The sequence below is a fragment of the Myotis nattereri genome, assembly GCF_964212035.1.
Source record: "Myotis nattereri genome assembly, chromosome: 17".
Classification (NCBI taxonomy): Eukaryota; Metazoa; Chordata; class Mammalia; order Chiroptera; family Vespertilionidae; genus Myotis; species Myotis nattereri.
The window spans coordinates 295,244-314,985 of NC_138092.1; the positions used below are offsets into that span (position 1 = coordinate 295,244).

General features: G+C 64.8%; 2 protein-coding genes across 5 annotated transcripts; one reads left to right on the top strand and one right to left on the bottom strand.

Annotated features, from left to right (window-relative positions):
• The first annotated feature begins 103 nt into the window (after positions 1 to 103).
• Positions 104 to 19,631, top strand: BOP1 (BOP1 ribosomal biogenesis factor). Of its 4 annotated transcripts, none has more exons than XM_081111252.1 (16): positions 104 to 221; positions 2,078 to 2,269; positions 7,054 to 7,140; positions 16,775 to 16,929; positions 17,002 to 17,119; positions 17,193 to 17,294; positions 17,363 to 17,575; positions 17,647 to 17,808; positions 17,888 to 17,968; positions 18,035 to 18,104; positions 18,184 to 18,316; positions 18,398 to 18,578; positions 18,666 to 18,954; positions 19,035 to 19,119; positions 19,228 to 19,335; positions 19,414 to 19,631. In XM_081111252.1, the coding sequence occupies exons 1-16, from the start codon at positions 129 to 131 to the stop codon at positions 19,565 to 19,567; spliced, it is 2,223 nt and encodes a 740-aa protein (XP_080967378.1). In that variant the 5' UTR covers positions 104 to 128; the 3' UTR covers positions 19,568 to 19,631. The 4 variants fall into 4 exon arrangements, with proteins under 4 accessions (XP_080967378.1, XP_080967376.1, XP_080967379.1 ...); XM_081111253.1 differs by lacking the exon at positions 104 to 221 and adding an exon at positions 1,511 to 1,623; XM_081111250.1 differs by having other exon boundaries at positions 17,888 to 18,104.
• SCX (scleraxis bHLH transcription factor) lies at positions 13,664 to 15,181 on the bottom strand (the record flags this gene model as incomplete). The annotated part of the gene is made up of 2 exons (XM_081111609.1): positions 13,664 to 13,838; positions 14,627 to 15,181. 2 exons carry the CDS (start codon positions 15,179 to 15,181, stop codon positions 13,800 to 13,802), a joined length of 594 nt encoding a protein of 197 aa, XP_080967735.1. The 3' UTR covers positions 13,664 to 13,799.
• Positions 19,632 to 19,742: the final 111 nt, after the last annotated feature.

Below are 19,742 nucleotides of genomic sequence, written 5' to 3' on the forward strand. Positions count from 1 at the left end.
CTGCGCATCCCGGCTGCGCTGCGCCTGACCAATCAGAGCGCGTGGGGCGGGCCTTCCGCGCCATCTGACCCCGCCCCCAGGCCCACGCGACCGAGTCGCTGCCGGAAGTGGCGGGACCCGCGCGGATCATGGTGGGCGCGCGGGGCACGGGGTGCGCGGGCGCGGCGGCGGGAGCTCGGCCCGGGAAGCGGCCTCAGGAGCCGGAACCAGCGTCCGAGGAGGTGACAGCTGGCGCCGCGGGGTGTGAGCGGGCGGCGTGGGCCCCACGTGGTGGCTGGGGGCGTGGGCCGAGCTCGCGTGCGGGAACGTGAGCGGGAGTCTGTCCTGCGGGGCCGGCGGCCCTGGGGGCGTCCAGGGCAGAGCGCGCCTCTGGCGCCAGGGGCGGCCGGAAGGGAGCGGAGGGCACGGTCCGTGGGGAGGAGGGGCAGCAGCAGAGGAACAGCCACGGGAACCGGCCCCTCGCGCAGCCGCCTCTCGGCCCCGGAGCTCCGTCCCCGCCAGGGCCGATGGCAGCCGCCCCCGCGGGAGCTCGTCCGTATTCACACGTCGCTCACGTGCGGAGGCGCCGGGAAGGGAAAGGCTGTGAGACTAGGACGCCTCGTTCTCACTCGACTCACGGCCACTGTGCGGTCCGGCCGGACCCCGCTCGGCAGTGGGGCTGTCATCCGACCGGCTCCGCCCGCCTCCACGCAGCGGGGTTGCCTCGCTTTGCGGCGAGTCCTCCTGCTCCCCCACCGGCCGGCCGGCCGCCCTGGGCGCAGGCTCGGCCCTGATGCCGTTTGTGCTGCTGCTGCCATTGCGGGGCCAACTGAGCGTGGGAAGGAGGCAGCGGGGAGCCGGGCCGCCGGCCTCTGTGCCGCTGAGCGGGGCGCCGCGGGGTCCCCGGTAGTGAGGCTGTCGTTCGGCGAGAGGCACTGACAGACAGGACTCCACTCAGCTGCTTCCTAAATGTCTGCAAGTTCCGCTTTGCAAAGAGGAATTTCTTTTTCTTTTCCAATTTTTAAAATTTACTCCTTAGAGGGAGGAAGGGAGGGAAACACTGATTGGCGGGGTTGACGCCCAACCAACGGAGCCACACGGGACAGGGCTCTTGTTCTACTTTCAAAGGCAGTGACAGGCCCTGGCTGGTGTGGCTCAGTGGACAGAGCATTAGCCTGCGGACTGAAGGGTCCCAGGTTCGATTCCAGTCGAGGGCATATGTCTGGGTTCCGAGCTCGATCCCTAGTAGGGGGCGTGCAGGAGGCAGCCGCCCCATGATTCTCATCATTGATGTTTCTATCTCTCTCTCCCCTCTCCCCTCTCCCCTCCCCTCCCCTGCCCCTCCCTCTCCCCTCCGCCCTCCCCCCTCCCCCCTCCGCCCTCTCCCCTAAAATCAATAATAAATAAATGAAGGCACCACCGGGGTCTGTTGAGTTAGGGATGAGATGGTGTCTTCTCCACCAGGTTTGCATGGTAATCTTGTTTTTAAGTCAAGCTTCCCTCTTTTTTCAAAATATATTTTATTGATTTTTTACAGAGGATAGTCAGAAACAGAGAGAGGGATAGTCAGAAACATCGATGAGAGAAAAACATCGATCAGCTGCCTCCTGCACACTCCCGACTGGGGATGTGCCCGCAACCAAGGTACATGCCCTTGACCGGAATCGAACCTGGGACCCTTGAGTCCACAGGCCGACGCTCTATCCACTGAGCCAAACCAGTCAGGGCTCAAGCTTCCCTTTTACCGTTCTTCAACCAAACTTTGCACCCACTGCTGTCCCGCCTGGTTGGGTACGGAGGCTCTTTAGGGGGAAAGCCTTGCCTTGGTGTCCTCAAAGCTCTGGGGCCTCGGTTGCCGGGCTGGTGTGGGCGGGGGAGAGCGGATGGGAACAAATCTAAGAAGGGGACAGTGTGAGATGCTGGGACTTAACTGTCCCTTCCGAGGGCGGTGGTCCTGCTGCTGGCAGAGGTGGGCCGTGCGGACGGCCTGACCTGACTTGTGACCTGGCCTTGGAGGCTGGCCACACTGAGCTGTGGGTCCGTGTGTGGCCAGGGGCAGGCTGTGGGTCTGCGGTCATTCACACTGTGCTCCTTGCAGCCTTCTCTCCTCTGGGCCCGTGCTCCTAGCCTCGGGGACGGCAGCGATTCTGGCCTGTCGGACAGCGAGGAGAGCGTGTTCTCAGGCCTGGAGGATTCTGGCAGCAGCAGCAGCGAGGACTCCACTGAGGGACAGGATGGGGCCAGCGGTGATGAGGGCCACGGCAGGACAGGGAAGACCGCTGAGCAGCAGGTGAGTGGCCCAGGGCCCCGCGCCGTGGGCTCCCTTGTCTCCATGAAATCGTCCAGGAAAGAGCACCTGGCAGGCCTTGGGGACACACGTCCTGCACGGCTTCCTCCCAGTTTCCTGAGGAACCCAGGCCCTTGTCGCTCCTCTGATGCACCTGGGACGCATCTGGGGCCAGGTGGAACACGTGTTTGAAGCTGGGATGCTCTCCAGGGCACTCAGCCCCTGTCGCTAAGCTGGGTTTTTAGGGGCAAATCCTGAGGGATTCACAGGCAAGGGACACGTGAGGGAGCCAGGCCACCCCCGGACCGGGGGGCCACCTGTTGTGTGATGGTGGGGAAAGGTGCACCTCGCTCTTGTCTTAAGTTAGCAACAGGGAGAAGGGCTGAATTTAACGGAAACGCATTTGCTAGGATGTTCTGAGGAACAAGCTTTCACTGTGTCCACTGGCCCTGCGTTCGGAAGGGAAGACCTTGGCTTGTACAGAACTTACTCTCGCAACGGACACCAGAAAGCAGACTGGGTCCCTCTGTTTCCTTGGGAAGGAAAGATTTAAACCAGACCGAACCCTCCCACCGCCCAGGCTTTGCCTGCCACGCTGGGTGCTCAGAGGAGAGGGCGCCTTCATGCTCCTGATCCTGGTTTGTAGGGCTATGAGCAACTGTTTTTCCACATCTTTTTTAACTTTTTATTTTTATTTTTATTTATTTTTTATTTTTTTATTTTTATTTATTTATTTTTTTTAAAAATATATTTTATTGATTTTTTACAGAGAGGAAGGGAGAGAGATAGAGAGTTAGAAACATCGACAATAGAGAAACATCGATCAGCTGCCTCCTGCACATCCCCCACTGGGGATATGCCCGCAACCCAGGTACATGCCCCTGACCGGAATCGAACCTGGGACCCTTCAGTCCGCAGGCCGACGCTCTATCTACTGAGCCAAACCAGTTTTGGCCTTTTTTAACTTTTTAAAAAAATCCTTACCCAAGGATATTTTCCACTGACGTTTAGAGAGAGTGGAAAGGAGGAGGAGGGACAGAGAGAGAGAGAAACATCAATGTGAGAGAGACATAGCGATTGGTTGCCTCCCACAGACACCCCAGTGGGGTTGGGGATTGAACCTGCAACCCAGGTACGTGCCCTTGACCGGGAGTGGAACCCGAGACCCTTGTAGGGGTAGGCACTCTGACCACTGGGCCATGCTGGCAGGGCTGCTCTGTCTGTTCTTTTCAGTCCCTTTTCCTAGAACTCCCTTTCAACCCAACTTTCCCTCTAAAACGCAGTTTACTGTCCAGCCTGAAGTTCCTTTCCTCTTTTCCTGGTGGAAACAGCTGTGCGTTTACCTGGCATGTCCTTCCCACGGGGCTGGGAGAGCACAGGCCATCCTGGCGTCAGATGTCCGAGCTCCCCCACCTGGCCGTGGGCAGGAGGAGCTCATGGAGGAAGAGCGCGGCGTCCTTGGGTGTGAGTGAGGACAGGGCCACCACCTGGCAAGGCGGGCTGGGCACTGGCTGCTCCCCCACCCTTCCTGCAGGAGCAGTGGCCCCAGCCCTACTGCTTGGCCGGGTGTCGTTGAGGGGGACTCCTCACTCCTCATCTTGTGTCCGCTCTCCTCTGTGCACCACCCTGCCTCTGGCCCCCTGCGGGGGACAGCCTGTCCTGTCCTGTATCGCCCTGCTGACCTGAGTCCCTGTCTGCCAGGCCAGTCGCCCGGTCTGCTGGCTGCACTCTCCAGCTCTGTCCCACACTCTTTTTTTTAATTATTATTATTTTTTTATTGATTCTAGAGAGGGAGAGAAACACCAATAACGAGAAAGAATCATTGATCAGCTGCCTCCTGCACACCCCTACTGGGGATCAAGCCCGCAATCTGGGCATGTGCCCTGTCTGGAATCGAACCCAGAACCCTTCAGTATGCAGGCCAACACTCTACCCACTAAGCCACACCGGCCAGGGCTGCCCCTCACACACTTGACAGCGTGTCAGTGTCTTCGAGCTGCTGGGGGTTCTGTGCCCGCGGTTGCTCCTGGGCCCTGGAGGAGGCCACACTCCCCGTCTCCCATGTCCGCCTCCATCCTCCCTGGCTCTCCACTGGCCACCCACACCCGTCCTCTCTCTCCTTTGGGTTTGACTGCTGGTTTTAGCCCCCCACCTTCCTCCCCCACCCCTACCTTCCCCCCCACCTTCCTCCCCCACCTCCCCCCCACTTCCCCCCACCTTCCTCCCCCACCCCCACCTTCCCCCCCACTTCCCCCGACCTTCCTCCCCCACCCCCACCTTCCCCCCCACTCCCCCCCCCTTCCTCCCCCGCCCCCCACCTTCCCCCCCACCCTCCCCCACCCTTCCCAGGGCCTCCACCACCTCCCAGCAGAGACGCTGGCCGGGTCACTGCCTGCTCTTGGTTCCACGTCTCAGTGGGTTTGTGCCTGAAGCCATTTCTTCCCTTTTCTGCTTGTTTAGCTCCTTTTTCCTACTTGTTGTGTTTGGTTTGGTCTTTTCTATTTACGTGAGGTCATTTTCTATTTTTTTTTAAATATATTGTATTGATTTTTTACAGAGAGGAAGGGAGAGGGATAGAGTTAGAAACATCGCTCAGCTGCCTCCTGCACACCCCCTACTGGGGATGAGCCCGCAACCAAGGTACATGCCCTTGACTGGAATCGAACCTGGGACCCTTCAGTCCACAGGCTGACGCTCTATCCACTGAGCCAAACCGGTCAGGGCCAGTTTCTATTTTTTTTAAGTGTATTTTTATTGATTTCAGAGAGAAAGGGAAAGGGAGAGAGAGATAGCAACAACAGTGATGAGAGAGAATCATTGATTGGCCGCCTCCTGCACGCCCCCTACTGGCAATCAAGCCCACAACCCAGGCTTGTGCCCTTAACTGGAATTGAACCCAGGACTCCCCAGTCCGCAGGCCGACGCTCTGTCCAAACTGGCTAGGGCTCTATTTTGTTTTTTTAACCTTTTGTGAAAAAGTTCCCACTTCCATTAGTTTGCTTGCTGCAATCGAAAGAGACCCAGTAATATTTTGGCCCATTAGTCGTATTTTCCAGATGACTGAGAGTGCTGTACACAGAACTCACTGTCGACCCCGGGAATGGTGTGTGGGGACCCCGGCCAGATCTGGGCTCCTCCACCCACAGCCCCTCCTCAGTCCCTGGCTGGGGCCAGTTGCTTACAGAGCCCTGCTTCCCACAGGGCAGGTTCAGGGGGCAGTGCCAGATTGTGCCTGAGCCCCTCCAGGGCATGTGGATCTGGTACCCCACTACCTTGGGGGTGTGCCTGAGGACCCGGTGCTGGCGGCCAGGACTGGGGTGCTGGGCAGGGATCTTCATGTCCGTGCTGGCATCCTTTCTGTTTTATGTCTTCCTGGTCTTGTTTCTTAGCTGAGTGTTTCTTTAATGCACTGCCCCCTGGCGGCTGGCGGCTGCCCTGCAGCATCGGGTCTTGGAGGTGGAGGGAGGGGGACGCGGTGCCCCAAGGGGACTGCGCATTGAGTCTGTGGGAGTCGCTGCTGCACGTGGGACAGGGCACGTGTCTGCGTCTCCCGCCAAGATCCTTGGCCACCCCGGTGGCACAGATGCCGTGGGCCTTGGCGCCCGAGGAGCATCGGGCAGGCTGGCGCTGTGGGCGGCGGAGAGCCATGGCCCATTGGGTGCTTGTTGAGATTCGCAGACAGCCAAGCCCAGGGCCTGGGGCAGGGGTGCCTGCTGGGGGCTTCGTGAGCACGAATGGCAGAGAGCTCTGGGCCTGGGGAGGACAGAAGCTCGGGGGTCGCCCTCTGTATACCCACCTGTGCCCATGCCTTCCAGGCCTTGCCCACCCACTTTGACAGGCGGTGCTGGGAGCAGGGGCAGGGGGACATGGAGACCAAATCCTGCCTGGGTCCTGGCCGGGAAGAAACTTAGGGTTCACTCTCCTCACACTGAAGGAAAAACAGGAGGAAGAGCTGCCTGCAGGCCTTTGGCTCTGGCCCGGGAGTGGGGGCGGGGGTGGGCTCTGGGCGGTGCAGGGCTCCTGCTCCCCAGCACTTACTGCCCCCGGGGGTGAGTGCGGACTGTTTTCCCCATCACCCCTTCCAGTGCACTGGCCCCACCCTGCTGGTGGAATCTGTTTTCCAGGTTGAGGTGTGAATGCTCAGCAACACCCACTCACTGACCTGGTGGCTGGGGTCAGCCTGGGGCCAGGGATGTGGTGGGTGGGGCAGGGGCCTGGGGGCCGGCCCAGGTGCCTCGGGCTGGCTGTGATGCTCCCCTGGGCCTGGGCCAGAGGCCGGGGTCTGCTCTGGGAGGGCTGCTGTGGCCCCTGGGATGTGGCTGGCAGCACCACACCTCTCTCCAGCGGGACCTCCAGCCCTCGCTTTGCCCCGGACCCCAAGTTGGCACTGGGCCTGGCAGGGCTGGTGGTGGGACTGTTGGGTCAGGATCCCTGCAGTCCCCTCTTTTGTTTCGGGGCTCAGGGACCCTGGTGGCTGGTTGCTGCCTGGCACCAGGTGTCGTCCCCTCCCGGGGGTCCTCTCCCAGAGCTTGGACATGGTGATGGGTCTGGCCCCTGACAGAGGACCCGGGCCGGGCCCCCACCCCCCAAAAGGCCCACTGAGGCCTGGGTGTTCCTGGTCTTGTCCTGAGGCCCCGGGCTGATTTGGAGCTTCTCAGAGATTGGGGGTGGCGGGAATCGTGACCTCAGAGTCAGCTGGATGGACAGTTTGTCCTCACGCCCCCACCACCAAGGAGGGGCCTGGGGCCTGCCTGGGGTCACTGGAGCACGCTCTCCTCCCTCCACAGGCTGTCAGCACCCCCTCCTCGCCCCCGAGGACAGAGGCGGTGGCAGGAGCACAGGACGAGTACGCGGAGGACAGTTCCGATGAGGAGGTAGGGCGGCGCTACGGGCAGGGGAGGGCAGGGGAGAGGGGAGCCAGCCCTCGGGCGGCCGAGTGGGTGTCTGGCCCCGGCCCCATTCCGGGTCTGGAAGAGAGATTTGGGGTCTGGGACTCATGACTACAGGAGTGTGTGTCATCGCGGGGGGAGGGGGTGCAGTGGCCCATGCCCATGCCCTGGGCCTGTGGGGGGCTGGCACGCCAGGGTCACACTCCAGGTGGCATTCCCCACACCACCCAGGCCTGTCACTCTGGGCCACCGTCTCCAGTGGAGGGAGGTGGGCAGCAGCCCTGTCGCTTCCTGCAGAAACCCTGCCTGAGGGCCTTGCCCAGTAGGGCCCATGTCCTCCAGGCACAGGCTGGGCAAGGCCCCTGGATCTGGTTGCCCCTCAGGTTCAAAGTCTGGAGGGGAAAGTGGGGACCGTGTGATGTGGGGCCAGGGGTGCGCAGTCTGGGGTCCAGAGGTCCTGATGGGTGGGAGGGCGGGGAGCTGGGAGCTCTGAGTCCATGGTGGCCGTGGTCCTTGTCCACCTGTCCCCTCCCTGGTGCCTCTGGGTCAGGTGTGGCCTCGAGGCTGGGGGGCCAGGTCCTTGGCCGCAGGAGCACTTCCTGCCACCTATGGGGGCGGCCAGGCCTGGGGAGGGTGGCCCCCCACTTGCTTCCACCCCCATCCTAGGCTCTGCTGGCAGCGGCTGCAAGAGCCTTGGCTGTCCGCCCGATCCGGTCTCTGTGCGTTCAGAGAACAGAGACAAAACAAAATAAATTGGTTTCCTGGCCGGAGCAGCGGGCGCGCTCGGCGAAGGGGGGCCAGGCGGAGCGGCTCCCTGCCTGTCTCCCCTCCCAGGGGCTCTGGCTGTCGGCAGCCACATCCTGTCGGCTACTTTTTTATATTTGGTATTTTGAGAAATCGATGATGATTGTAAATGGAGTGCAGGCCGGGGGAGGGGCCTCCCACCTGGGGGAGGGGCGCTCCTGTCCTGGAGCCACTGCGGGGGCTGCGGGTGCTTCCTCCGAGATGAGTATCCCATATGGTGGCTGAGTGACAGGCGGGAGCCGCGCTGCCCGCCCTGGGCTGCCAGAGCAGCCCCCTGGTGGCTGGAGGGGTGGCCGAGCCCGGCTTTCGGAAGTCCGTCGGATGCCCCCACCGCCAGAAACGGTTGCCCCTTGGGTGCTCACGGGCCCGTGACTCCCACCCTGAGGTGGCCGTGGCTGTGTCTCCAGAGTCTGAGCGATGTTGGGTGGGCTTGGGGAGGAGGCCCTGGAGGCTGGGGCGCGTGTGGTGTGGGGTGCGGCCAGGTCCCGGTGCTCCCTGGGCTGTGCCTGGTTGGCTGGTGCCTGTGAGGCCAGGATCTGTGACCACTGCTCTGGTCAGGGCAGCCTTTCTCCCAAGAGTCTGTGGAGGTGGCCAGTGGTGCCAGGACCCCACTTGGCAGTGGGCAGGGCTGGGGGCTGGGGGACACTGGGGCTTCTGGGCCCTCTGGCTGTGGCCTCTGTTGGGCCTGAACCCCCCACCCCCCATCCAGACACTGCTGGCTTGGTGCCGCCTGCCTTCATGGGAGACGTGGTCCTGTCTTAGGACTCACCCTCTGTCCCTTTCCCCAAGCTCCCTGGGCGAAGCCCCCGGATGGCTGCTGGTCCTGGCAGGGTCCTGGCCTGTGGGAAGCCCTGAGGAGCCTGTGGGCTCGTCTGCCCAGCCCCCACGTGTCCACCTCGCCCCTCTCCAGGGCACCGGCACCTCACAGACGTGATCTCATCCAGCCGCCAAGGCCCGGGTGGGGGAGGGGGCGGGGAGGGGCTGGCGGTCTGCATGCGCTGCCCCTTCTCTTTGTTTAAGCAGCTGGAGAAACTGAGGAAAGCGAGGCCGAGGGCCCCCAGCAGGCCTGCGGCTGTGTCTCGGGGAGGGGTCAGGGCCACTGTGAGCTCTGGCAGAAAGCAGAGCGGACCCTGGGCCCAGACCATCGGTTGCGCCCAGGCCTGGATGGGGGCAGGGCTGTGGTGCTGGCCGGCTCCTTGGCCCCCCTCGGCCCCCCTCGGCTCGAGCTATCTCAGATCCGCAGGGACAGCCAGGCCTGTCTGCGTCCAGAACCCGCGATCCCCTCTGCTCTCGCGCCAAACGCCGTTAATGGCTTCTCCGAGCTACCGAACCGGCAGCTGCCTCCAGTGCTGGCGGCCTCCCGCTCCTCCGGGGCGCCCGCCCCGCCCGGCCGGCCGCGCTTGCGTCGTTGCTGGCAGCCGAGCAGGCGGCTCGGGTTTCTGAGCTGTTTGTGGGACGCCCAGCGCGGAGCCTGCTAGTGTCTCAGCCTCACAGACCGCCCCGCGCCCCGGCCCCCCTGGCGGCCTCCACCCCCCAGCCAGCCTCCGAATGGGGCCACTGGCCCGGGCTGCCCACAGCCTCGGCTTGTAGGTGGCGGGAGGGCTGGTGGGGTGATGGTCATGACCGCAGGTTGCCCCTTGGTCCCTTTGCCCGGCTCCAGCTCTGAGCCAGGCCAGGGTGCGTGGGTGGGGCTCCTGCCCCGTGTGGAGAGAAGCCACCCGAGGGGGGGACAGGCAGGGCTGGTGAGAAGGGAGCAGGGGGTGTCCTTGCCCCGTAGGAGGTGTGCAGTGAGCACCCTGGGACCCAGCCGGGTCTTGGGTCTGTGCAGCAGCCGAGGTGAAGGTGGCCGCAGAGCCCCAGCCTGCTGGGTGCCCACTGAGAGCTGCTTTCCCTGGCACTGGGAGCCCCGGGGGGGGGGGGGGGAGGGGGCGGGTGCTGGGCAGGGCCTCCTTCTAGAGCAGCGGTTCTCAACCTGTGGGTCGCGACCCCTTTGGCGGTCAAACAACCCTTTCACAGGGGTCGTCTAAGACCATCCTGCAGATCAGATATTTACATGACAATTCGTCACAGTAGCAACATGACAGTGATGAAGTAGCAACGAAAATAATGTTATGGTTGGGTCACAACATGAGGAGCTGTATTTAAAGGGCCAGAAGGTTGAGAACCACTGTTCTAGAGGGTTGCCTGGGGCTTGGGTGTGCCCCCTGGGAGGCAAGCTCTGTGGGGAGGTTGGCAGGGGTGTGGTTCAGGCAGGGACGGGTCCCCTGCAGGAGTGGGGGCTGGGAAAGGTGTGCAGTTCCCAAGCCCAGGCCCAGCCTGAGGGCTGCTCTGTCTCTGAATAATGTGGCTTTACCGCTCTGAGGGGCCAGAGCCTGCACCCCCCTAGCAACGCTCCCTGGACCCTGGTCAGCGCAGGGGAGGGGCCGGAGGTTGGGGTCTCGGTGCTTTCTCCCTGCAGACCCCCTGGGGGCAGACTTGCTCTCCCAACAGCCGAGCAGGTCGGGGCGTGCAGTGAGCTTGGAGGGCCCTGTGTCTACAAGTGTCTGCTGGCTCAGGGGCGGGCCCAGCCAGTATGGCTTTTGTGAGGGACGGACAGCAGACGAGTGTGGGGCGCCTGGGCTGGTCTCGCAGAGCTGCCCTGCTCCTGAGTCCAAACCTAATGCGCAGCCGACGGAGGCGGTCTGCCTGGCCATCAGCGGGCCCTGCCTGCCTCCAGCCGCTGCTGGGTCCCCTCGGCCAGCGCTGCTCTAGGGCAGGACCTGGCTTTCTCAGCCCTTGGGTCTAACGACCAGGATTCATGCTGGAGCCTCCGTGGGTTCCCTGCAGCAGGTGAGCGGGGCCCTGAGATCAGACACCTCGGAGGAGCCGGAGGACTGAGAGCAGGAAGGCCCAGGCCTCCAAGACAGGCGGGAGCTTCGTGCAGGGGCTGCGAACAGGGCCGCATTGTAATCGGAGAGGGGCCGGGAAGAGCGAGCGGAGCGAGGGCGGCTGACCCCGCGCTCCCGGGGGACAGGTGGAGAGGGAACGAGGAGCGAGTGAAGGATTCCAGAGGTGGGCCGGCTTCCTCCCTCGCAGACAGACGGGCGGTGGCAGCCGGCCAGCGTACCTGCAGTTCCAATCTGCGGTCCTGACAGCTGCAGCCACTTTGGGGAGGGGGAGGGGTGGGCTCATCGGGCGGAACCGTCGCCGCCGCCTCAAGCAGCCACTGGCTGCCTTGTCCGGTGCAGTAGGGGTGGGGACCTGCCCCTGTATCCCACAGACTGATGGGGCTGGTCCCCGGGGCAGAGCCGGGCCTGCAGCACAGGGCCTGACCTGGAGGGGCTGGCGTGCTCACCCGCGGGGTCACATGTGCTTCCTGGCAGACGCAGGTGCTGAGCAGGGTGGGGGCCGGCTGGCCGCGGGCGCAGGCGGCCTGGTGATGAATCATGTGGTGCCGCCAGCAGCTCGTTCCCCAGGCCGGGGACCGGGAGCTGACAGCCGAGGCCGATGGGAGTGTTTCCAGTCCAGCTTGGCCTGCAGAGGCGGCTGCTGGCCCCGGTGCGGGCGGCCCCTCCTTTCCAGATGCCTGTGGGGCACACGGAAAGCCCTGGGTCTTTGTCCCTGGCCAGCGGTGGAGGGAAGGAAGCAGGGCTGCGGTGGGCGGGAGCACCTGCCACCCCCGGCCCAGCGGGCTGTGCAGCCAAGGGGACGTGCGTGGGGCCGCCCCCAGTCTGGTTTGAATTTCTGGAGCAGTGGAGGGTGACGGAGTGCTCCTCCCCACCCCCCTGCTGGCTGGCGGTCCAGCCACTGCTACTGGTGCAGCTCAGGGAGCAGCCGGGCCCGCTGCCCAGGCCCAAGGCAGCCAAGCTGCAGCCGCTGTTGGAGTCATAGGCGCGGCAGCGGAGGGCTTGGCCCCCGTGCACCCGACCAGCTGGGCCCTGGGGACCATCCCAGAGGCCTGTCCTCCCACTGACTTCCCACCTCCACACGTCCTCCTCCCGCACGCACCCCGGCGGGTCACTGCCGCTGCTCCCCCTGCACACGCCTTACCAGCCCCCCCCCCCCCCCCCCCCCCCCGTCCTCCAGGACATCCTCTCGGCCTCACTGCATGCCTCCCCTTCCCCGTGGGCACTTTGTGGCGGTGAGGGAGGCGCACAATGGCTACCCGTCATCGTGCGGGGTTCATGAAGGAGGTTTGTCCCCTACAACCTGGGCCCAGGTGTGGAGATGTGAGGCCAGTGTGCCATGGAGCCTCCCACACCTGCATGGTGCTCAGTGCAGCAGGGGGTGCCTCCGACACCCCAGGGCACTGCCTGCCCAGCCTCCCCCCAGGGCATGTTCTTGGTGTCCTGGGGTCCCAGGAGGGGAAGGGGAGCCTTTCTCAGCCCCCAGGTGGGCTCCGGAGTCCCCTGCTGGGTCCTGCTCCCCAGCAGGCTGGTGGGCGGACTGGTGCAGTGACCGAGCGCGCCCTCCGCCCTCCCTGGGCCAGCTGTGGGCTCCTTCAGGATTAAGGAGAGGAAATTTGGGGTTGGGTTTCTCTGAGTGGGACCTGCCGCTGTGACTTTTTATCCTGTTATATTTCTATCAGATTGGACACAGCCCCCCTCTAGCCCTTAATGGCTCTGGCTTTGAGAATTTCCTCCAAAATTACACCACCACTTCCTGTTCCGCAGTTCCCTGGAGCCCGTCCATGCAGAGGAGGGGGCAGCTCTGGCCCTGCCCTGCTGGGTTGCCCACGTGAGCCTCAGCACCTGGCCGCTCCCCTGGGGCCCAAGAGGGCATGTCCGAGAGGCCTGGCGCCTGCACTGAGGGCTGAGGCCCAGGGCTGGTACCTGCCCTTCGGCCGTTCCTCACACTCGCCAGAAGGCAGGCTGCTGGCCTGTGGGGTGGGGGGAGGAGGCCCACCTAGGGCCACCCCGCCTTTCTCCTCCCCTGTGCCTTTGGCGATCACAGCCGCTGAGCTATAATTGTCACCTGCAGGCTTTTAATGGTGAGCCAGCTGTGCACAGCTGGGGAGGGGCCTGTCGCCCTCCTCACTGACAGATGGGGCTTTGGGGTAGACTCGGTGGTAAGTGGCTAGGGGTCTTTCCCGTGTGGGCCGAGTGCAGGGCTGGGCAGGGGGGGCGTGTGCCCCGGGGTGCATGTGGGGCTGCCTCCTGGCCCAGGCCCACTTCTGCCAGGCAATGCCCCTCACTCAGCTTTCCCACACGTCCATTTCTTGGGGCTCCATGGTCACAGGCTAAAGTGCCAAGGCCCTGAGATCCACACGAAGCCCTGGGCGCCATACAGGTCCTGAGAGTGGGGCCCCAGGGTGGGCTGCGCCCCACCAGCCCTGTCCTCCCCCATCCCCCTTCTCCTTTGTCCCCCAGACCCACTGCCCTGGCAGGAGGCGCCGCACTGTGCCTTGGGCCTGGGAAGGACAGCCGAGGCCTGGCAGGTGGGACCTGCCCCGAGAGCTGGGTGCCTCCAGCCCAGTGCGGACAGGGCACGGAGAGAGACAGCCCTGGGGGTAGATGGGCCCGGGAAGGATTCTGGACCCTTTGAAAGGAAGTGGGCTCCCACTTTTGGAAGATACTGTTTTGTTTTTAATTATACAAAATTTCCAGACTTTATATTATCATATCAAAGACACAAGATGCCAACATGTAGTGACCAAAAGAAAACCCAGGTAGGAAGCCAGCGTGGACAGTTCCAGTGGCCTGGGCAGTGCTGTGGCCAGTTCAGAGTCCCGTCGCCACCTGCCTGTCCATCAGCCCCACTCGCAGCGGGAGGCAGAGCAGGCCTGTGGGTGCCCGCACGGGAGGCCTGTGCCCGAGTCAGGTCCATGGGGCTCTCCGGGGGTCGCCCAGTGGCATCAGCCTCTAGCTCCGAATCGCCGTCTTTCTGTCACGGTCCTTGCTCTGCAGAGGGGAGGGCAGTGTCAGGGCCTGGGCGCCTCTGGGACCCTGCGCCCACAGGCTGGCGGGCCAGGGAAGCCCCTTCCGCGCTCGCCCCGCGTCCCCGTGCAGTGGGAGGAGAGCACACTGCGCAGCCGGAATTGTAAAATTAAATTTCCCAGATGTTCGGGCCCCAGGAGCTCGCGCGTGCTGTCTGGAGAGGAAGTGGGGATTGGGGAAAGCCGGGCCGTATTTTCTCCCGCTCGCCCTGCTGCTCCAGTGCCACCAAGCACAGCAGGAGCTGTAAATCACGGCCCTCGCGTAGCCCCCCCCCCAGCCCCTGCCAGCCTCCTGCCTTCAGACCCACGGCCACATCTGGGGGGGCAGCCCTGGGGCCGGCCTGGGCCAAGGGAGGGACAGCAGGTGCCCGAGAAGCCTTAGGCCAGGGCAGGGGCTGTAGCCTGGCAATTGTCCCCGAGGGGTCCTTCCTGCTTCCCTCCCCGTCCTGTGGAGGCAGAGGGCCCGGCAACGCTCAGACCAGCCCTGTCTGTGCCCTGCCTTCCTCTCAGACCCCCCTGGCCCTGGGTGGGCCGTTCTGGTCCCGTTCTGGTCCCATAGGACCTGTTTGGGCCGCACAGAAGGCCCAGCCCTGCCGCCTCCGCCTGGCCTCCTCCCTCCCTGGGACGCGCGCTTCGGTTACAGGTGCTGCTGGGGGGCTGCTCCTTGGCCCTGCCTCTGCCCAACAGGTGTGGGCTGTAGGGGTGCCAGCCTTCTCAGGGCCCTGTCCGTGGGTGCCCTGCGTCCACACTCACCAGCTTCCTCTGGTTGCTGAGGCAGAAGGTGCAGATCTGCTTGGGCTGGGCATTCTCCGCGTCGCGGGCCGGGGGCGGCAGGGGCGGTGGGGGGCTGCCAGCCCGCGCGGCGTGGAAGAAGGCGGGCCCCGAGTGGCAGGGCTGCCCGTCGCCGCAGGCCTCGCCCACCAGCAGCACGTTGCCCAGGTGCGAGATGTAGCTGGAGGCCAGGCGCAGCGTCTCGATCTTGGAGAGCTTGCGGTCGGCCGGCTCCGTGGGGATGAGGGTGCGGAGCGCCGTGAAGGCCGTGTTCACGCTATTGGTGCGGTCCCGCTCGCGCGCGTTTGCCGTGTGCCTCTGCCGGGGCTCCCGGCCGGGCCGTCCTCCGGGGCCCGGGCCGCCCCCCGTCCTGCGCCCCCCGGCCCGTCTCCGGGCTCCCTGGAGGCCGCAGCGCGCGGCGTGCACGCGGCAGGGCTTCTCGTCGGAGCCCGAGCTCTCGCTGCCCTGGTCCTCGTCCTCCGACAGCGGGCTCACCTCTGGGTACAGGTAGCGGCCGGGCGGCGCCGAGCGCAGCATGGTGAGGGGCAGGGCCGGCAGGCACGCCGTCAGCTCCTCCGCGCGCAGCGCATGCCGCCGAGCCTCGTGGGCAGGCGCCCGGGCCGGGGAGGCGCGCGTCTGGGGCGCCCACGGTGGCGGCTGCAGCACCGCGCGCACGTGTGCGTCCCGGGCTGGAGTGGGGCCGCGGGCCCGGCCTTTATAGCGGCGGCGGCCCCTCCCCCTCGCGGCCCCGCCCTCCTCCCGCCTCCCCGCCCCTGGAGGCCGCGGAGCTGGGGCCCTGCGTCCCTTTGCCTCCCGGCGCCGCGCTGAAGGGGCACTGGCGTGGCCCGGAGCATCTTGCTGCCTCCGGGGGATGCGGGAAAGTGGGAGCCCCCTTCTGGGTGGATCTGGGGCTGTGCTGTGCAGCCCCCTCAGCCGGGCAGGAGGGTCAAAGGGGACCCACGACCCCAGCCTTTTTCTCTGGCATGACCAAGTTAACCCAGCTGCCCTGGCCCCGGCGCCTGGCCACACCCTGTCTGTCTCTCCCTCCCATGTACACTTGGGCCTTTTGTGCCAGGAGTGCGGGGGGTGGGGGGGGCCACAGAGGATTATTGAGGAGCTACAGTTCAGCCCCAGTTCCTGCAACGCCCCCTAACATTTACACGTGGGGTCCCCTGGTGGCACACAGCCTCCTCTGCACCTGCCCCCACCTGGCATCAGCTGTACCCTCCAGGTCTGGCACAAGCTGTGTCCTCTGCCTGGAAACCACCCCCCCTTTCCTGGCTCATGCCTCTTCTCTGGAGAAGCCTCCGAATGCCCCTCCACACCCCCTGCCCCTGGATCCGCCCCCCCCCCCATCTGTCCAGTTCAGAAATGGCCGTGCACTGGAGGCCCCACCGTGTGCAGAGAAGGAAGGGGCTCCTGGCACTGAACGGGCACACGGGTGCCCGTGCTGGGAGTGCTAAGGCCGGTGGGCAGGTGCAGAGGGTTCTGTCCTGCAAGGGCCTGGGCTCCCAGCTGGGCTCACTCTCCTCCGGGCCCCTCCCCCTGTGGCTACTGTTGCAGGAAGTGGCGCCTGGGCAGCAGTCTCGGTGCTGGGTGGAGGGAGGGTGGTGGCTGGCAGGGGCCTCGACCAGGAATGTGTGTCCAGGAATGCGGCTGCTCTGCCCATAGGGGGTGGCGGACAGGATGGGGGTAGCTGGGGGGTCTTTGCATGCCTATAGGCAGCATGCAGTGGCCTCTGCCTCCCCTTGGAGGGGTTGGCGGGGTCTTCCCTGCCTGTGGCTGCCCATTTTTGCTTAAGGCCCTGCCAGGGGAGGGAGCCCACGCGATGAGCTCACCCTTGTCTGTGGCTCCAGAGCCTTGGCCAGGGAATCCGGGGGGGCTCAGGGTCGGCACCACTTCAGTGGAAAATGTGAGGTGCAGCTCCGGAGTCTCTGGGCTGAAGGGGGGCAGCCTGGCCCCTGTGCCACGTCACGCCCAGGGCAGGCACGTGTCGGGGTGCCTGGTCCTGCCTTGAGGCCTGTCCCCTGGTTCTCGCCCTTCCCCCCCGCCTGTCTCTGAGGGGCTTGAAAAGGGCGGGGGAGGTGGCACGATGGCTTTGCAGTGCTGACCTGCTGCCTGCTGCCCTAGGACGTGCGGAACACGGTGGGCAACGTGCCCCTGCAGTGGTACGATGACTTCCCACACGTGGGCTATGACCTGGATGGCAGGCGCATCTACAAGCCCGTGCGAACCCGCGATGAGCTGGACCAGTTTCTGGACAAGATGGATGACCCCGATTACTGGTGAGCCTGGGGGGCAGGATGGGGGATGAGGGATGGGGGATGGGAGCTGGGCTCTGATGGGTGGTCCCCCAGGCGCACAGTGCAGGACCGGATGACGGGGCACGACGTGCGCCTGACAGATGAGCAGGTGGCCCTGGTACAGCGGCTGCAGAGGGGCCAGTTTGGGGATGCGAGCTTTGACCCGTATGAGGTAGGTGGCTGTGGCTGGCCCCGGGGTCGGGACACTGTAGGGACCTGGCCACAGCCTGTGCTCGTCTCCCCAGCCGGCTGTGGACTTCTTCAGTGGGGACCTCATGATCCACCCTGTGACCAACCGCCCCGCTGACAAGCGCAGCTTCATCCCGTCCCTGGTGGAGAAGGAAAAGGTGGGTGCCCTCCTCCAGGTGCGGCCACACTGCCTGCCCTGCCCTGCCCTGACCACATCTGTCTGCAGGTGTCGCGCATGGTGCACGCGATCAAGATGGGCTGGATCCAGCCTCGCCGGCCCCGTGACCCTGCCCCCAGCTTCTATGACCTGTGGGCTCAGGAGGACCCCAATGCCGTGCTGGGACGTCACAAGATGCATGTGCCGGCGCCCAAGCTGGCCCTGCCGGGCCATGCCGAGTCCTACAACCCGCCCCCCGAGTACCTGCCCAGCGAGGAGGAGGTGGGTCTGGCTCAGGTGGGGTTTGTGTCCTGGGCCCTGGCCCCAGCTCACCCCCCTCTCTGTGTCCACAGAGCCTGGCCTGGGAGCAGCAGGAGCCCAGTGAGCGGAAGCTCAACTTCCTGCCACGCAAGTTCCCAAGCCTTCGGGCCGTGCCTGCCTATGGCCGCTTCATCCATGAGCGCTTTGAGCGCTGCCTGGATCTCTATCTGTGCCCGCGGCAGCGCAAGATGAGGGTACACGGAGGCGGGATTCTTGGGTGGGGGCGTCTGGGGAGGGAGGGACACAAGATGACCGCGTGCTTCCCTGCCTCAGGTGAATGTGGACCCTGAAGACCTCATCCCCAAACTGCCTCGCCCACGGGACCTGCAGCCTTTCCCCACATGCCAGGCCCTGGTAAGCAGGGGGTGTGGGAGCACACTCCTGGGAGCTGTCCATGTCCTCACTGCCCCTTCCCTGCAGGTCTACAGGGGCCACAGCGACCTCGTCCGCTGCCTGAGTGTCTCCCCGGGGGGCCAGTGGCTGGCTTCAGGTGGGCCTAAAGTGGGGGAACCCCAACATGGGGGCCTGGTTGGGAGGGTGGGTGCTGAGGGCCTATCTGCTGTGTCCAGGCTCAGATGATGGCTCCGTGCGGCTCTGGGAGGTAGCTACTGCCCGCTGCATGAGGACTGTGCCTGTGGGGGGCGTGGTGAAGAGTGTGTCGTGGAACCCCAACCCCACCATCTGCCTAGTGGCCGTGGCTGTGTAAGTGCGAGGCTGGGTGGGGAAAGGGGGCGGGCAGCAGGGACTGCCTGTCTGAGTGGCCACGCTTGGCTCTGCCTGCAGGGAGGACACGGTGCTGCTGTTGAACCCAGCCCTGGGGGACCGGCTGGTAGTGGGCAGCACGGACCAGCTGCTGGGCACCTTCACCCCACCTGAGGAGCCTGCCCTGCAGCCCGCCCGCTGGCTGGAAGCCTCAGAGGAGGAGCGCCAGGGGGGCTTGAGGCTGCGTATCTGCCACGGCAAGGTGTGGGGCATGGGAGGATGAGGGGTGTGGGTTGTGGGGTTGCGGGGGGCAGAGGAGGGCCTGCTTAGCCAACCCCACCTCCTGCAGCCGGTGACCCAGGTGACCTGGCATGGGCGTGGGGACTACATGGCCGTGGTGCTGGCCACCCAGGGCCACACCCAAGTGCTGATCCACCAGCTGAGCCGCCGCCGCAGCCAGAGCCCCTTCCGCCGCAGCCACGGGCAGGTACAGCGCGTGGCCTTCCACCCCGTCCGGCCCTTCCTGCTGGTGGCCTCCCAGCGCAGCGTCCGCTTGTACCACCTGCTGCGCCAGGAGCTCACCAAGAAGCTGATGCCCAACTGCAAGTGGGTGTCCAGCATGGCTGTGCACCCTGCAGGTGAGGGGTGGGGCATGGGGGACGCACCCCTTGGGTGGCATGACCAGGCACCAGGTTCCCACCACCATGTCTGCTCCCAGGTGACAACCTCATCTGCGGCAGCTACGACAGCAAGCTGGTGTGGTTTGACCTGGACCTTTCCACCAAGCCTTACCGAGTGCTGAGGTGAGGCCCTGTGCTCGCGTGTGCGTGCATGGGCGGGAGGCTGTCATCCGCTGGGCCGTCCCCCACACCCCCTTCCCCGGCCTACCCTCAATCAGGTCCCCTTTCCAGGCACCACAAGAAGGCCCTGCGGGCAGTGGCCTTCCACCCCCGGTATCCGCTCTTTGCATCCGGCTCCGACGACGGCAGTGTCATTGTCTGCCATGGGATGGTGTACAAGTGAGTGCTGACGACTGTCTCCCCAGGGGACTGCCCCCCAGGGGACTGCCCCTGTCTGAACCCTCCCCTCTCCCACAGCGACCTGCTGCAGAACCCCCTGCTGGTGCCGGTGAAGGTGCTGAGGGGGCACAAGCTGACCCGAGACCTGGGCGTGCTGGATGTCGCTTTCCACCCCACCCAGCCGTGGGTCTTCTCCTCAGGGGCTGATGGCACCGTCCGCCTCTTCTCCTAGAAGCCCTGCCTGTGCTGGTCCAGGCCCCGGCTCAGAGCCCTCAATAGAGACGCTTCCCCCCCGACTGGCGTGGCCTTGCATTTGGTTCCTGACTAGCGACCCCCACACCTCGCACACTCAGTCTTCCCAGTGGGGGACCAGCTGGCCTGTCCCACAAGGAAAGGCCACGCATTGC